At 39.2% G+C, this 17,478-nt stretch overlaps 1 protein-coding gene across 1 annotated transcript in view; it reads left to right on the top strand.

The window, feature by feature from the left end:
• The window catches only part of LOC119728255 (leptin receptor overlapping transcript-like 1), a 28,459-nt gene extending 20,677 nt beyond the window's left edge, over window positions 1–7,782 (top strand). The window contains exon 4 of the mRNA XM_038200409.1: window positions 4,733–7,782. Coding sequence (XP_038056337.1) covers window positions 4,733–4,849 — 117 coding nt within the window. The 3' untranslated portion in view covers window positions 4,850–7,782. The remainder of the gene's footprint in view (window positions 1–4,732) is intronic.
• The last annotated feature ends 9,696 nt before the right edge of the window (window positions 7,783–17,478 follow it).

Here is a 17,478-nt window from a genome sequence, read left to right as displayed (position 1 = left end):
CAATAAATCAAGATATTTTGGAAACACTGAATTTAAAATAATGATTACAGCTAACCTGCGTATTTTGCATAAAAAATGTTATTTTTTTCAGTATGTAGGTAACTTCAATTTAATCGGGTGACCCTGCAAATATGGGTCTGGCGCGGCACCTCATTTGATAGTACTGAGCAAATTCGTGAGGAGATATAGATTTGAGTTATATTTCTAATATGGATGATTTGTAATTCGGATGTTAATCTGCATATTATGCATAACACAGCATAAAGTGTTTACATTATCATTGTATGAATGGCTTTAAAAACCATGGGTTTAGATACCTCGTTGGACAAATTCCTGCGGAGAAAATGCCTATGTAACAATTATTGTTGATAATAGCGAGTGCTAATTTGCATAATGTACATAAAATATATACATAATCATTGTAGAAATGGCGTTAACCCCTGACAGTCCTGAATCCTTAAATTTCAATAGGATTTTGCACACCCCCTAGGGAGTTGTGGTAAATGCATTCGACGACCCTAAGAACAATGGTTTAGACACCTCGTTTGATACGATTGGACAAATTCCTGTGGAGATGTAGATTATAGTTTCTCAATGGTTCCAGCTTATCCTTCTCTGCCATCTGCCAGTTTACTATTTCCAGTAAATTCTTCGACTTAAACCATTGCGTCAAAAGAATGTTGTCATTAACATTAACAGTCCAGTGAATGGAGATGAAAAGACTTGCATATCTCGTGTCGAGTCGTGGCCATTTAGGGTAACTTACAAGGGACTTTTTAAGGACTGTTTTACGTAATCAAGCATTGTGGCTTGTTTATTATCGCCACACCCGTACAACCAAGTAATTTTATGTGTAGGTTCTTTACGTCAACATGGATAGTTTAAGACGACGATTTCTTTCTGACTCAAAGTTGTCTTTGCAGTGACGGCGGGGAGAATCCGACAGTGAAGATTTATTGGTAATTTTCAGAAGGAAAGGTTTAATGTAGACAGTCGTATTTATGCTCCTTATGTAGAACAATTGTCCGCATTACTCAAAGTGTGGATTCGTAATTCCGAATCCACACTTTACTAAGGGAATAAATGTGTGCTCCGGAGGTTTTTATCACTCTGTTTAATACCACTTAGAGTCTGGGTGCTGATAATTACCCGAGCCGGAGGCGAGGGTAATTATCAGCACCCAGACTCTAAGTGGTATTAAACAGAGTGATAAATACCGACGGAGTACATATTTATTCCCATTCATAAATACCTTTTCGGTAAAAAAAAATCATATAATTCGTTCAAAACATCCCGATTTTGTTCAACAAATTCACTTTATGCTTTTTGAAACATCCCTCCTGCAAAATAATGGAGTGTTCAGCTGGCGAGTAAGATGAAAACAACCCTTTTATGGAGTTTGACGCGCGCGTATCATGTTCTGCGCGATGTCGCGCAGAACGCACCTGGCGCGTTGCGTTTTGAATTTAGAACTATAAAATTCTAACTCCCTGGTAGTGTTGCGCATGCCTACGTGAGGATTGTGAACGTTCAACCAATGAAACGATAAGAGGCACTGGATTTTTAGGAGTCCACATTTTATTGTGACACTGGAAAAGTGTTTAAGACCAGCTAGCCATGTCTTTATCATCCGTTTAATACCGGCCACGTGACGGGCTCTCGACCAATAGGAATGGCTAAACTGTCTGAGGTATTTATGAATAAAGATTCATTGTTCCGAATCCACACTTTTTACATCATATCACATCATATGTGACATCATATCATCATCATCATCAGTCTCCAAATCCAGCTATGGGACGTTGAGCCACCCACGCCAACAGATCAGTATATTCCCATCCTTCTTGAGCAGCGTCGAAGCCTCAGATCCATATAAGAGGATTGGTAGGATACAGGTGGTGTAGATCCGGGTTTTGGTGCAGTGAGTGAGGCGTTTGTTTCTCCGGACACGGTCCAGCTGGCCCATGGTTGGAAGAATCCCAACCAATTCGACGATGGATATGTGAGGAATATCCATCGGAGTGAATGATATGCAAATTGCTCCACTGCCACAATGATGGAATCGGGGATGGTCCTGAACCAGTGTTTTGGATCTTGGTCTTGGGGAGACATGCATACCCATGGTAGCTATGAAGAGAGCTGTGTCATCTGCATAGTCCAGGTCAGTGAAGAGCACATTTGCCAACCGTGGTTCTATCAATGATCCAGTCGATGGCACGACAGAAGAGTGTAGGAGCAAGGATACATCCCCGACGAACACCTGACGATGTTGAAAAGGCTTCAGAAACGTCATTGCCAAGCCAAACTCTTGATGTAGTGCCGTTGTGGAGATCCTTTATAAAGTTAAGTAGCAAGGGGTGGGTGTGTTCCGGAGGCCGACAGAGCCTTCCACAGAGCGCTCCTGTCTATGGAGTCAAAAACAGCCTTGATGTCAGTATAGGCCACATTGTGACGTCAAAGCAGTTGCTTTGCTAAGATCCTCATTCAGGTCCATTTTTTGGCTCTCAGTTTACAGCGCTGGCTGTTCATCAGCTTATTTTTATTTCCCAGGTTAATTCAATGAAGATGGATGAGACTGCACCGATCTAAGGGTTGTGTCTAAACTATGCCAAGATGTCAATGGATGTGGTACTTGATGATTCGCCACCGGATTTGGTAGTTTGGCCCTAAACTCTGCACGAAATGATTGACAGCGTATTACAGTGTATTAATCCAACCCCAATAGCAAGTCTCCATAATTGTGGGGTCCTTATTACGGCAAAATCGGACGGCAGCCGGAATGGTCGGTACATAAGGAATGACAGTGTAGCTGTCGATACAATCTTTGAACGGCCAGAAGATTAGTTTGGACAAGAGCGATAGGCATATCAAATGGAGGATGACGCCTGAAGAGTCGCATCATGTAACTTTGAGATAACGAAATGACATTGATTACCAACTTCTCAAGCTTTGTTTCGTTGCTCAAGATGACAAGAATTGTATTAGAAAAATGTCCTCTACACTATAACTTTGTGTACTCAATTACTGACATGTTGGCCTATTACAAATTTTTCACTGCAATATTAGAGTTCGGAATTACATGTATCTATGTGAAACTTGTTTAAATCATGCAAATAGTACTTTCAATCGATTCCTCAAGCCCAAATTACCCCGAAAAGTGTTCATTTGTTTTCCTGACGTCTAAATTTTGTGTAACATATGTGTAATATAATGTTGCATTTTTAATGCCGCTATTGGATATGCACTGAAATTAAAATTCTAGGACGTCTAGAATCCTAGATATAGAGAAATACATGTCTTCAAGGCGGCCATTTTGAAAAATCTAAGATGGCCGCCACACATTGCATTGTGGGAAATGGAAACATTAGTTTTGTGATTGGGTATAACAATACAGTTAAAATTTGTATAGTTTTGGCAAATCCCAACAACATTTTAACGAACTAAAAAATTTGCATATTGGACCTATTACCGAGAAAGATTATTACGCAGAATGATGGCTTTGACCAACAGCCATGAAAAAAAAAAATTCATTTTGTGCTTTTGTGTGTACTGCACGCTGCTTTTCATACGAAAATAATACATCATAGCAATTTCCATACCAAAAACATTCATAGCTAGACATAGCTAAGTGTGTGGCTGAAAATTATATATTTTTTGGGGGGGAGGGGTATGGCAGGAAAACAACGGGTTTTGGTAATATTTTTTATTTACTAGCGTCCGAATTAAAAATTCTAAGCAGAAAGTGTGGGCGGAATAGCTTCTAACCTCCTCTGAGCGCTACGCTTAAATTACACTGCATGCTGCTCTGTATCTATTGCTTACTTTGCTCGGTTACTTTATATGTAAGTTCCTTCTTAGTGCGTTGCGTCGGCCAGCGTGGTGACTTTGAATGTCGTGCAATAGGCGTTACAACACGGCCTAAAACATTTAAATTACATTGCAAAATTTTACACGGTACCCGTTCCGAGCTGTCATGCGAACTTTTACAAGGAATATATGAAGAACACGTACTCTGCAGTGCCAGTGGAAACCACTTATATCATGTCAACTTACACATTTACAGTCAAGGGAAAATTGCTTTCGCTTCGTTCTCTTCATAATGAGGGTACACTGAGATCACACAAGGTCTTTCATGGAGGACATATCCTCAGTTGGAATCAAATAATTAGAGTGGCACTTTATCTAATAAACATATCGCGGACTGTTTGCAGCTCTCTTGATATGAGCCGTTGTAAAAACATCTTTAAGATGACGTTACATAATCTATGATGACGTCGCCATGACGTTAAATTCAATATGCACGAATTCACAGTAGGTTTTACTCGTGGGTTCTACTCTGATTGAAAGTCTGTTAAGGTCAGGAGTTGCACCAAAATAACTTTCCTACAATTTGATAAAAGAATGCCAGCATACATATGTTTGCTGGCATTCTTTTATTAAATTGTAGGAAAGTTATTGTTAAATAATATCATGGCCCTAAAGAGTACATACAATACGAGGCAAGAAGTGAGGCAATTGCCTCATTTCAGTCCTGCCGTAATGACAAAGTAAATGTAACAATTGGCAGAACTACTGTTTGTGCTGTAATTCCTCTTACTCTTACAAGAATATCAATTTGCTATGTCTGCTCCTTTTCCTAATGCTTTTGACTTTAAAATGACCCTCATTGTAACTTGGCCCTTTTGTTTCCAACCATTTACGTCAAGAACATTTTTTTTTTATATATTTACAGATTGAACTTGGACCTGCTCTTCTTGTCTTGGCCGGAAATACGTGGTGTTTTGTGACAATTTTGATGTTTTTCATCATCTTCAACCGCAATGATGATTTTGAGTTTCAGGTTTGGTGAACAGGCCTGTTTTGCAAAGGACACGTCGCCAGGGGAAGTAAGGGGTGTTGACAATCAATTTTTTTGGAACTTAGCTTTGAATTATGGCACATTTTGCCGACAGACACACGTTTTTGCTTTCCCGAACCCGCTTCTCCCCCCCCCCCCAAAAAAAATGTTGTCACAACCCTCCACCCCAGGCCCCCCCCCCCGTTACATCTGTGCCTGTTTTGTATTAATTTCATTCGTGTCAATTTTAATTTTGTGTCAATCGTATTTTGATTCAGAATCATTAGGGATTCAAACTTCAATGTACATGTATAATCATTAAAAAAAAATATATTTTTTTTGTATTAGTTCATGCATGACAACATTATGCGCGTGTGTGGGATAGATCTCGTTAAAAAAAAAATGGATAGGGTTGTAAAATATGGTGGAAAATCCGGTTACGTGAGGAACTAGGTATAGTATATGGTTTGATTTTTTGGTATTTGGAGATTTCCACACTTATCGGTCCAATAGTGTAACATTTGAGAATACCTTTTTTGAGTTTTGAAAATAAAACTAAGATCTTGGTCCCTCCATTTTTGCTGTAAACATTGCAAGCTTTTGAGCAAAGGATGTAACTGGTTTTGTATTTTAGGAAATACGGTGGAAATTGTTTTTGTTTTCTTTTCAATTAAGTGTTAAGAACGAAGGACACACATTTCAGATAAAGTCACTAGGTAAGCATAACCTTAATAATTTCCTAACTTGGCTGATTTAAGAAGAAGTAACCGGGAGGAATGAGGTCAATCAAAACCTAGAAAGTTAACGTGAAGAATTATTTGCTCTTTTATAATCAGGATTTATACGTACGAACAGACGAGTGTTGATTGCAAATAATTTGAAGTTTGACCACATCCACAAGTCCTCGTGAAGCTTAAAATGGACTAGTTGGTAAAGCAACAGGCATGCGAATGTCTTATAATCATTTGAAATTGTTGACGTACAAATTGTAAATTTCAAAGGTAGCGATTGTATAAATAAGAACGAGATTTTGGGATTGCAACTTGAAACGATGTATCATTTCGAGCACCACTCAAAGGAGCGACTTTTTTTGTTCTTACAGCGGGCTTTGCGTTGGATATGTTTTGTAATTACTCCCAAGATATACAGGGTGTATCAAAAAAAGTATACACTTAGAGAAATGTATAAAAAAAAAAAAGGATGTTTTATAATTTTTCAAAAATCTGTCACGAAATATTGATGGACCAAGGTCTTACGCAAAGAAATGGTGGCCACGGCGAAGACTGAATCGTGCATGCATGAAGTGCAAACGTTGCATTCCCTCATGACGAGTACCATTAGGCCTAATCATTGACTTGTAAGGTCATGCTGTTGTAACACTCATGTGTACACTAGTGTACACTCATGCGGAACAGCTGAAGATTGACATGGTGGCAATTGAAGCGTAAGACCTTGGTGCATCAAACTTTAGTGACAAATTTTTGAAAAATTATAAAACATCCTTTTTAGATATATTTCTCTAAGTGTATACTTTTTTTTGATACGCCCTATATTGTGTTTTGCAAGCATTCAATGGCATGGTTGTATGGCACCTGTACAAAATTACCACTAAAATTAAGTCTCCGAAATGCTAAATTTCAGTTATGAGTGATGTATCTGTAAGATGAGTTTTTAAACTCCATAGGACTGTTGTTTGGTGTTATTGAGTTTCCATGGTGTGGTCAAAGGTCATTAATACAAAGCAACGTGTAAACCACTTTAAAAGTTTTGAAGTTGCTGCACGTTTTAGTTGGTGTTTAATAAAAGACAATTGTAATGTCGAAAAATTGACTTTTGTTCATTATGAGCTTTATTGATAAAATGTTTCGTAGAATTTCTCTGGAAGAACACGAATTTCAAAAAATTCAATCCAAATCTTGATTTGGGTTATTTTTTTTACCCAAAACTATGTGGTTTTTTGTTTTAATTGTTTTGGTTTCTATCACGTCCGCATATTTTCGGACGTAATAGAAACCATGTTTGGTTTCTATTACGTCCGCATACATTTGCAAAATTTCCTTTTAATTTGTTTTCCCTTAATGGCAGTCCTAGTGAGGTTAGTGTGAAATATATTTTTTTTAATACAAAGCAACGTGTAAACCACTTTAAATTCTTGCAATTTAGAGTTTTGAAGTGATTTCCTAGAATTTCTGTGGAAGAACACGTATTTAAAACAATTCAATCCAAATCTTGATTTAGTTTATTTTTTAACCCAAAACTATGTGGTTTTGTTTATTTTTTTTTGGTTTCTATCACGTCCGCATATTTTTTTCGGACGTGAGAGAAACCATGTTTTGGTTTCTATTACGTCCGCATACATTTGCAAAATTTCCTTTTAATTTGTTTTCCCATAATGGTAGTCCTAGTGAGGTTAGTGTGAATTATTTTTTTTTAATGCACAGCAACGTGTAAATCACTTTAAATTCTTGAAATTTAGAGTTTTGAAGTTGCTGCACGGTTTAGTTGGGGTTTAATATTCACAATTGTAATGTCGAAAAATTGACTTTTGTTCATTATGAGCTTTATTGATGAAATGATTTCCTGGAATTTCTGTGGAAGAACATGAATAAAAAAACAATTCAATCCAAATCTTGATTTTAGTTTATTTTTTAACCCAAAACTATGCGTTTTGTAAAATTATATATATTGGTTTCTTTCACGTCCGCATATTTTTTTCGGACGTGAGAGAACCATGTTTAGGTTTCTATTACGTCCGCATACATTTGCAAAATTTCCTTTTAATTTGTTTTCCCTTAATGGCAGTCCTAGTGAGGTTAGTGTGAATTATTTTTTTAAATGCAATGCAACGTGTAAACCACTTTAAATTTTCGCAATTTAGAGTTTTGAAGTTGCTGCACGTTTTAGTTGGTGTTTAATAAAAGACAATTGTAATGTCGAAAAATTGACTTTTGTTCATTATGAGCTTTATTGGTAAAATGTTTCGTAGAATTTCTCTGGAAGAACACGAATTTATAAAAATTCAATCCAAATCTTGATTTGGGTTATTTTTTTAACCCAAAACTATGTGTTTTTTTTTATTTTTAGGTTTCTATCACGTCCGCATTTTTTTTCGGACGTATGAGAAACCATGTTTGGTTTCTATTCCGTCCGCATACATTTGCAAAATTTCTTTTTTATTTGTTTTCCCTTACTGGCAGTCCTAGTGAAGTTTGTGTGAATTATTATTTTAATGCAATGCCGATAAACGATAAAATCCTCGTCCACATCATTCCCTGCTAAATCAATGGCGTCTGCAAATGTTCCACCTGATACGTTGTTTGAAACTAAATCATCCGTGTAAGTTGATTTATATGTAAAATTGCCTCACCTTCCAAATGATCTGAATTAAGCCCGGTTCATACTCTGCGCGGAGGCGAACGCGAATTTGTGCAGTCGTGTCAAGTATTCGCGCTGCGATTCGTAAAAGTTGAACATATTTCAACTTGAGCGAATTTCGCTTTCGCATAAAGTATGAAAACTTAACAAAAAAGCAGAGCATGCATGTACCCAATGATCCCAATCAATTATTCTTAAAAGTCCGTTAGCTCCCAAACCTGAGAACTTGGTGCAATGTTGACTTGGCGGCCTTTGAGAAGGTAAAGAGTCAACCCTTCTTTATGGATGTCTCCACAAGGTTAGCAGGATCACTGTCGGTGTCTCCTTTCAAACAAGAGAATCCGATGTCGTGTTTTACAGAGCAAAACACTGTCGCCTCATTTAAACACAAGATACATTTTTTAAAGCGGAAAACCGAGACTTCCAGTATCCATGTTGTACAGGCACGGCACAGTCTGTGGCGGTATATCGATTGCAAGTGTATTGTATGTTTTCTAAAACATAGAACTAGATTGGAAATGACATTTTAGTGCTTATTTTGACAAACTTGTACCTATCGATGAATTGCAGCTGTTTCCATTTAGACCTTGATAATTTTGGCAACGTGTTACGTTAGACTTGATTGTTGTGAAAATGTAATTTGTCATAGTAATTAGTATATTTTAGTTGTGCATAAATTAGAATAAAAAAGGGTTGCCGATACTGGTTGGTTCAGTTTTCTAGGGACGACCAGAACGTATTGTGACTACGCATTATTACATCTAGCAAGGTGACGGTAGAAAGTCGTAAATAGTGCCCTCTACTCCACCTCGCCCGGCCGTTGCGTTACAGCACATTGCTACATTGGCACTCTTTTGGGTGTTGCTGCATTGTGCAGTGGATATAACTAATCCACAATTTATATTGGCCAATAAGGTTTTAAGTCGCACTTTGAGTGGCTTGAGTTATGGTATGCAATTAGCTCATCGAAGAGAAGATTCATATTGCAGATGCTGTCGTCGTCCATGTGGATGAAGGAAAGAGGGTTTTTTTTGCAACAACCTCGAGGGCACACCTCAGATTAAGCTCAACCATATATGGAATAGGTTAAGCCATATGTGGAATTGGTTAAACCACTCAAGGTTCTTGCCCTGTCGGCTTTGTTGTTGGAACTGGCATGAACTCGTTGCCCTCCCAATGCTCTTTTCTATCCGTCTGCTACCCAGGAGAGTGGAGGCGTTCGTGATTTGCTCAAGCCGGGGCTGCGAAGTGCAAATGGTTAATTCGCTGCGGAGGGTAGTTGTTAGGGATATGGGGTACTAGCTACAAGGCGTGATGACCTTAAGTAAAAGCTCAAGGTTCAGATGATCACCTCTGATGAGCATGCCAGCGCTCTTTGGTGTTGTGGGCGCCATGATATCGGAGATAACTGGTAGGGCGTCGTTGAGTTACCGTAGCGGTTACTTTCGTGCAACGTCCTGCCACAATACGAGGCTGCATATTCTGCGATTAAGAACACCAGGGTAGACTGGTTCCTGAAACCAGTCTCCTGGGTAGCAGACGGAGAGAAAAGAGCAGTGGGAGGGCAACGAGTTCATGCCAGTTCCAACAACAAAGCCGACAGGGCAAAGAACCAGCTTCAAGACGTGATGACCTTAAGTAAAAGCTCAAGGTTCAGATGATCACCTCTGATGAGCATGCCAGCGCTGTTTGGTGTTGTGGGCGCCATGATATCGGAGATAACTGGTAGGGCGTCGTTGAGTTACCGTAGCGGTTACTTTCGTGCAACGTCCTGCCACAATACGAGGCTGCATATTCTGCGATTAAGAACACCAGGGTAGACTGGTTCCTGAAACCAGTCTCCTGGGTAGCAGACGGAGAGAAAAGAGCAGTGGGAGGGCAACGAGTTCATGCCAGTTCCAACAACAAAGCCGACAGGGCAAAGAACCAGCTTCAAGACGTGATGACCTTAAGTAAAAGCTCAAGGTTCAGATGATCACCTCTGATGAGCATGCCAGCGCTGTTTGGTGTTGTGGGCGCCATGATATCGGAGATAACTGGTAGGGCGTCGTTGAGGGCGGTTACTTTCGTGCAACGTCCTGCCACAATACGAGGCTGCATATTCTGCGATTAAGAACACCAGGGTAGACTGGTTCCTGAAACCAGTATCCTGGGTAGCACACGGATAGAAAAGAGCAGTGGGAGGGCAACGAGTTCATGCCAGTTCCAACAACAAAGCCGACAGGGCAAAGAACCAGCTTCAAGGCGTGATGACCTTAAGTAAAAGCTCAAGGTTCAGATGATCACCTCTGATGAGCATGCTAGCGCTGTTTGGTGTTGTGGGCGCCATGATATCGGAGATAACTGGTAGGGCGTCGTTGAGTTACCGTAGCGGTTATTTTCGTGCAACGTCCTGCCACAATACGAGGCTGCATATTCTGCGATTAAGAACACCAGGGTAGACTGGTTCCTGAGGAGTCTCCTGGGTAGCAGACGGATAGAAAAGAGCAGTGGGAGGGCAACAAGTTCATGCCAGTTCAAACAACAAAGCCGACAGGGCAAGAACCAGTAGAGGTGTTGGGTGGTCCAGCTGGTTTACAAATTGATGTCTACCTGTGCAGTTAGATCGGTGAGAATATTCAAGCACTGGTGCAGTTGTACTGTAAGCTCAATCACTGCTACATGATTTGGACATCGCCGATCCAACACATGGGCACGCAGCGGATCTATTGCATATATGATTTAACACTGCATATATGCTTTAGCACATGTGAGGTATGGTGTATGGTGTGTGCATGCAAGCTGGGACTGGCAACTGAGAGAAATTCCTAGAGTAAGTACGACCTTTGTCTATGGCATATTGTGACGTGTGCAACAATTCTGTGGTATAATTTCGGTTACTGATTTTGGGATTGCGTTGGACTCATTTGCGTGGGCATTTCAAATTCTTATTGGCATGATAGTCAACTTGCATGCCTAGTGTATGTTACGTTTCAATTGTGTGGATACTCAGTAACAATCGTCAGTCGTGTCTGTTGATTCTATGCTTAGTAATTGGTTGATTGTACATTATCACTATCAACGAACATTCGGGCAAATGCCAACAAATGCCCTCTACCAACACAGGTGGGTTCACTGGATCAAGTGACCACAGCGAGAGGAAACTCAAGAGAATTTGCAGGTGCATCAGCCCGATTGCTGTGATTTTTTGAACAATGAACAGGCCAGAAAAAGTGTCAGTGGAGCTCGACGGTCGTTTGAGGCTTTCTTTAACCACAGAGGCAAGACCAATGAACTGTGCGAGTATTACTATGGGGCAGTGGATATGAGATTAACCCTAAAAGGAAATGGGCTCTTCGTGCGAGTCTCCAACCTGAGGGTAACTTGAAGAATGCGTGATGTAAGGCGTATTTTTGTATTCTTTGTACTTGACCAGTTTCGGGAGTCAAAGTTTGGACTGAAATTTTTGTTGAAAATCCTCCCCCCCAAAAAAAAAAAAAAAAAAAAAATCATTTTTTTTTTAAAGGGTTCATTAAAAAAAAAAAAAAATCTGCGGACGTGAGAGAACCCTATGCGGACGTTAGAGAAACTATCATTGTGGGTTCCCTAACGTCCGCATAGTGTTTCTCTCACGTCCGCAGATTTTTTTTTTTTAATGAACTCTTTAGAAAAAAAAAATGATTTTTTTTCTTTTTCAAGGGTAACTTGAAGAATTCGTGATGTAAGGCGTATTTTTGTATTATTTGTACTTAACCAGTTTCGGGAGTCAAAGTTTGGACTGAAATTTTTGTCGAAAATCCTCCTCGCAAGTTTCTCGCACGTCCGCAGAATCCTGCGGACGTGCGAGAAACTATCATTGTGGGTTCTCTAACGTACGCATAGTGTTTCTCTCACGTCCGCAGATTATAATTTTTTTTAATGAACTCTTTTTTTTAAAAAAATGCGGACGTGAGAGAAACAATATGCGGACGTGGGGAACCCACGATGATAGTTTCTCGCACGTCCGCAGGCTTTTGTAGACTTTTTTTTTTTTTTTTTTTCACTATTTATTTCAAATTCACAGTGACCAATACATTGGGATCATCTTTAAACAGTTGTTTTGGAGACGATTTATTTAAACAAACCATCAGTTAAGATTCATATTACCGTATCACTATAGCAAAACAAATTATCAAATGCCTTTTTATTTCATTAGTTCTCTAAACACCTCTCCGAAGTACAAATATCTTGAGAAGGGACAACCGTATAATCCGATCTAAGTTTCTAATTGGTTCTTAATTAACAGCAACAAACAAAAATTAAATATCACAATTGAATTTAAAAAGTCACAGAAAGTGGTACATGCAATGTTGAAGTGTACTAACACACCAAAATTGTGGATACCTGCAGTGGTAGAGGAATGTCTGAAGTTGGAGGAAGTTAAAAAAAAGTGTCGATTAGTTTACTTAAAATCAGTTACTTAAAAAATGATATTGATAGCAATAAAACATAATAAATTGACTAAAAATGTTACAAACTACTGAAAAGCCAAATAGGGGCAAAATAGTTTCCTAATCTTCAGAATTATGATGTACAGAATGAAACTACATAATAATTTCTAATGCAAAACAACAGGACAACGCAAAAGCAAACGCTAAAAAGCACCAAAAAAAACCTGCAAAAACCTGCTAATACTGACCATGTATTTATTTTAGCTGTTGTTTTTAGCATCATAATCGCATGGAGTTTTGGCGGGTAACCTGATTATATTTACCCTAACCCCTAGTAGTGCTAAATCCACTGTGCCGTTTTTTTTCAATTGTCTTCTGAATCCAACATTTTGCACCAGGAATGTTACACTACAGGTTAACTGCTAACATCCAACATGCTCCATTTAGTATATGATATGTTGGATACTGTTTGGATTCAGCAGGGATATGGTTATCCAAGTTTTTTTTGTGCTTTAAGCAGTTCTATGAAATCTGCCCCCTGGCGCTTCACTGTGATAAATGGTAAACTGATCCATACACAATGTAGTAACATTGTGTTTGGATTAGTTTACCATTTATCACAGTGAAGCTCCAGGGGGCAAGGAAAATAATCAAATTTCTTGGAAGCAATTCGCTCAACTGCAATTTTAACAACTTGTTTTACTTATATGTTCTATTCAAACAAACAAAAATTACAATACCTTAATTCGTGTTACAACTGATCGTTCTAAATAATTGTACATACAGTTTTACTTACACATGTATAAGTCTTCTTCCCCGAAATATTTAATGTATCATGTGTAATGAAGGTTGATTTTTTTTTTACTATAGCCTTTAACCAGTAACTGCGACGTTAAAATTATGAAGTGATACCATGCTCACGCACTATGTTGCACCTTTATTCAAATCTGCAGGTAAACTTTCGACCTGTCTTCTTCAAACCTGTCTCCTTCAAACTTGTTTACCGTTGACAGTTCTTATCTTTTGGCTTGATTGGCTGAGATGAAGTGACATTGATGCCATGCTGTGGAGAGGCATCTTGTCCACTCTCCCTGAAATGAAATAAATAAGCACTATTATAAGACTATTATTTGCGTCGGGGTGATATAAATCAAAATAGGTTTTTGCCCTTCACCGACGTTTAAACACTGTTTACTCAGGTGTTACCTCCCGAGTGAAAGTTGGAAAAAATCACTTGGGTGGGATTCGAAGCCACGGCCTCCTGCTTTCTAGTGAAAATGTCTTACCACTCGATCACCGAGCTAACGGGATCAGTTGGCTGGTTCGAATCTGATGTACATAGCAGCGGGTACCGCATCTATTTCCAACTTTCACTCGGGAGGTAACACTCTGAATAAACAGTGTTTAAACGTCGGTGAAGGGCAAAAACCTAATGTGAAATAAACACTACCAATTCAAATTAATATCAAAGGCCCACGAGAAGAAATAATTTCCTTGAGTGAACCAGCGTACGAGTTTACATAATAAATATGTGATATGCGTATCTGAGGACTTAAATTCACTCTCGCCCGACGAGTTTTCAAAACCCCATTTACATGTAAAATTGAAGAAGATGGGTTCTTCATCGTCGGTCCCGGTTTGTTCATTGGAACCGTTAATTTTAAGTGACTGTTGTGTCCTCGATGTGAATAGCCGTGTAATGGGTGGGTGAACATGCAACCTGTGTAAAGCCTCACTGCTGTAAAGTACCCATAACCGGCAATTTGGTGGCCAAATCATACCTTAACAAGTGAGGAACCAGGATCGTTCATTTACTGGAAATGAAAAATTGTATGGTTTTTCTAAAAACGGAAATTACGAAGTGTTTTTCTATATGGGGTGTTCGAATTGGCTAGTCTTCAGGTTACCTGTCGATGGACTAAGATACAGGAGCAAATAATTATGTGATGCCGCACAACAAAATGAAAAAAGAAGGCTGTTTCACAGCAATAAAGACACATGTTAAAGAATAAATAATTTCCATTCGAATGAGTTGACATAAACAAATGAATATAAGAGATCTCCGAGTACTTTGAACAGGATATACATAGGGACCATGATCATGTAAATTTTTAGTTTGTTGCCTAACTACCGCATCGTCCTAATAACCATTTTAAAATGATTGAACTTACTAAGAACGAATCTACAGTTTCGGGAATTGAGCCTCTGCAAAACACCGTTTTTAAAATTCAGTCCACAGATCACAAAAAAAGTAAATGTTCTTTCAGCAAAACGAAAACAATTTACATTCATCCCTAATTGTGAATTGTTTGAATTTGGAACAAATATTGCTGAAAAACCAACTAATAACGTACTCTGATCATGTCATATGTATGTTATTGGCCACCAAAAAAAAATCAGCTTTGCACTACTTCCGGAGCCAGCGGGTTATTGCATCATAAAGCTGTAACTAAATATATAAAATGACTAGGTGGGTGGGATGTTCTGATCATTCAGTTCCCACAGGACACCATAAGCTTCCTGACTAGAAGCCAAATACGACAACGTGATGATATACCACAAACAAATGCGCCTCAGCTTAGACCAAAATAATGAAGAATCGTGAACGTGTGATGTATAAAAACGCATTTTCAGTCCTGATTTCTTACATTCGTTGTCAGTTTTTTTTGGGGGGGGGGGCAAACGTCCAGAACATTTTACATCTTTGCACCATCACCAATGTCAATAGCTTGACAGAGCAGCAGAAGATGAGGATTTGACTTTTCTGCATCCCAAAGCACTGTTGGTGAGAAAATTGTTTAACATTTCGAAGACAAGGTCAGGCTTGAGATGTCAAGTAGAAAAGCAAGGTCGACAGCAAGAAGACAAAAGAAGAAGAATGCTCTACGAATGGCTTAAAGCTTCTGCTCGAATCAATAGACAAGGAAAAACAGAATAAATTTGCTGTGGATGACGTCCTGCTACCTCCCGGAAAACATCCAAATGTGGTGTGGTTGGATTTCCCTTTTCTATGATGTTGCACTACCACAGCAGGTTGTGGGCTATGTGGAGAAGAGATGCCCCCAACTACACTTAGTCCATAATATGAATTTGCAATGAATAAAAATACAAAAAGGACAGAAAAATATGATAGTCAATGTTGCACATCGTCTGATACATCTGTCCCTGACCTATATTATCATAGGAATTGTAAAAGTGCAATTTACACTAAAGAAAAGTGTCTGCACTGTACCGTCAAAAGTTGAGAGTGATGATGGCTTGGCAGGTTGCAGTACAGAGCAGAGAAGGTCAACAAGGAAACAACTGGCAACCAAAACACGTGTCTATCAGAAGGTGTGCATTTTTTGTGACAAAAGCAGCAAATACATGAAGCGTAGCCGAACCAAAGAGCCTCTTACACAAGCTGTGAACTTCGTGCAGGCAATAAAGTCCGTCAAGTTGCAACTATGAAGGTTGATCATAAGATTTAAGCCATAACCTCACGTGAGTTGGTAGCTGCTGAAGCACATTACCATAAGACTTGCTATCTTGATTATACAAGAGGTAACAAATGTGATGATCAAGGAAATCTTTGTTCCGATGACACAAGTTCTTGCACGATTAACGTTGAACCTCCGTCATATGCCAAAGCAGAAGATGCTGCTCATGAAATGTTGTTCCGTCACATCAGGACAGAACTGTTCCCCACACCTCACGTTGTTTCTATTATAGAAATTACTGAAAACTTGTGACATACATTAAGAAATACATCTGCTGAAGATTAGAAGGCGAATTCAAAGACAGCTCAAAATATTCCCAAACAAGCAACCTCCTTGTCATCCCTGAACAATTTATCAATTTATCAACTGAATTGGGAACTGAGTTTGTGCAGTTAAAACAGGAGTTGCATTCCTATCATATATCCGATCATGGTCAAGTTGTCAGTTAAGGCAGCACTTTATATAAGAGCTGGCATAACAGGCATTGCAAAAAGTAAACTAAGGATGGCCATCACAACCTGATGCGCTAAATACCGACTATGTGTCTTTCCCCTCATCACTTTCCAATCCTTTCTTCACATTCTTTTGTCTGGTGAAAAAGTCGGCACACCAACATCACGAGTAAGCAGGCTCGTACATTCAGTGGCTTAAAATTATGTGTATGCTGTTGGTGGAGGAGTTTTTAACAGTACATTCCGTTCCCATGAGACACTGACTGGTGGTGGAACATCTCATCGCGTCAATGGTATTGTGGTTCAACCCACATTAAGCAAAAAAACGCAATCTTTCTCTCCCACCAACGATGCTACAAGCTTATAATGCTGGTGAACGTGTTGGTCCACCGGCAATGAAACTGCAGGCTGTTGATGGGAAAGCTGCTGCATCCATGGCATTGATGAAGAACTTGGTTTGGTCTCTGGTCCGTCAGGGAGATACAGAGAATCAACAAATTAATGAGTGGACTGGTTTCAACATATTGACAACGGATCTGGTGTCTGTCTCTCAAGACAGCAACTGACATGACCACAGTCTATGAAGTCCTAAACCAGACACAAAATAATGAAAGATGCTCTTGGTTTGCAAGCATATCATCTGTGTCTTTGACCAGGCACTGTATGCAAAAGCAGCTGAGATCAATTGGAAGCACCCAGATAAGTTCAGTTGTATTGTATTAAGAATGGGTGCATTTCACACAGTGTGCAACCTCCTTGGAATAATCGGTAAGAGATTCAAGGATGCGGGTCTTCGTGATCTTGTGGTTGAGGCTGGAATAGTTGCTGGATCTATTGACAGTGTCTTAGCTGGTCGGAAATATAATCGAGGTATTCGAATGCACAAGTTGGTGTATGAAGCTCTTGTCAGGTTGATTTGGGAGGGA

Source organism: Patiria miniata, unplaced genomic scaffold, assembly GCF_015706575.1.
Source record: "Patiria miniata isolate m_02_andy unplaced genomic scaffold, ASM1570657v1 HiC_scaffold_20, whole genome shotgun sequence".
In the NCBI taxonomy this organism is placed as follows: Eukaryota; Metazoa; Echinodermata; class Asteroidea; order Valvatida; family Asterinidae; genus Patiria; species Patiria miniata.
Note: the sequence above shows the minus strand (reverse complement) of the source record. Positions and strands in the feature narration are given on the sequence as shown.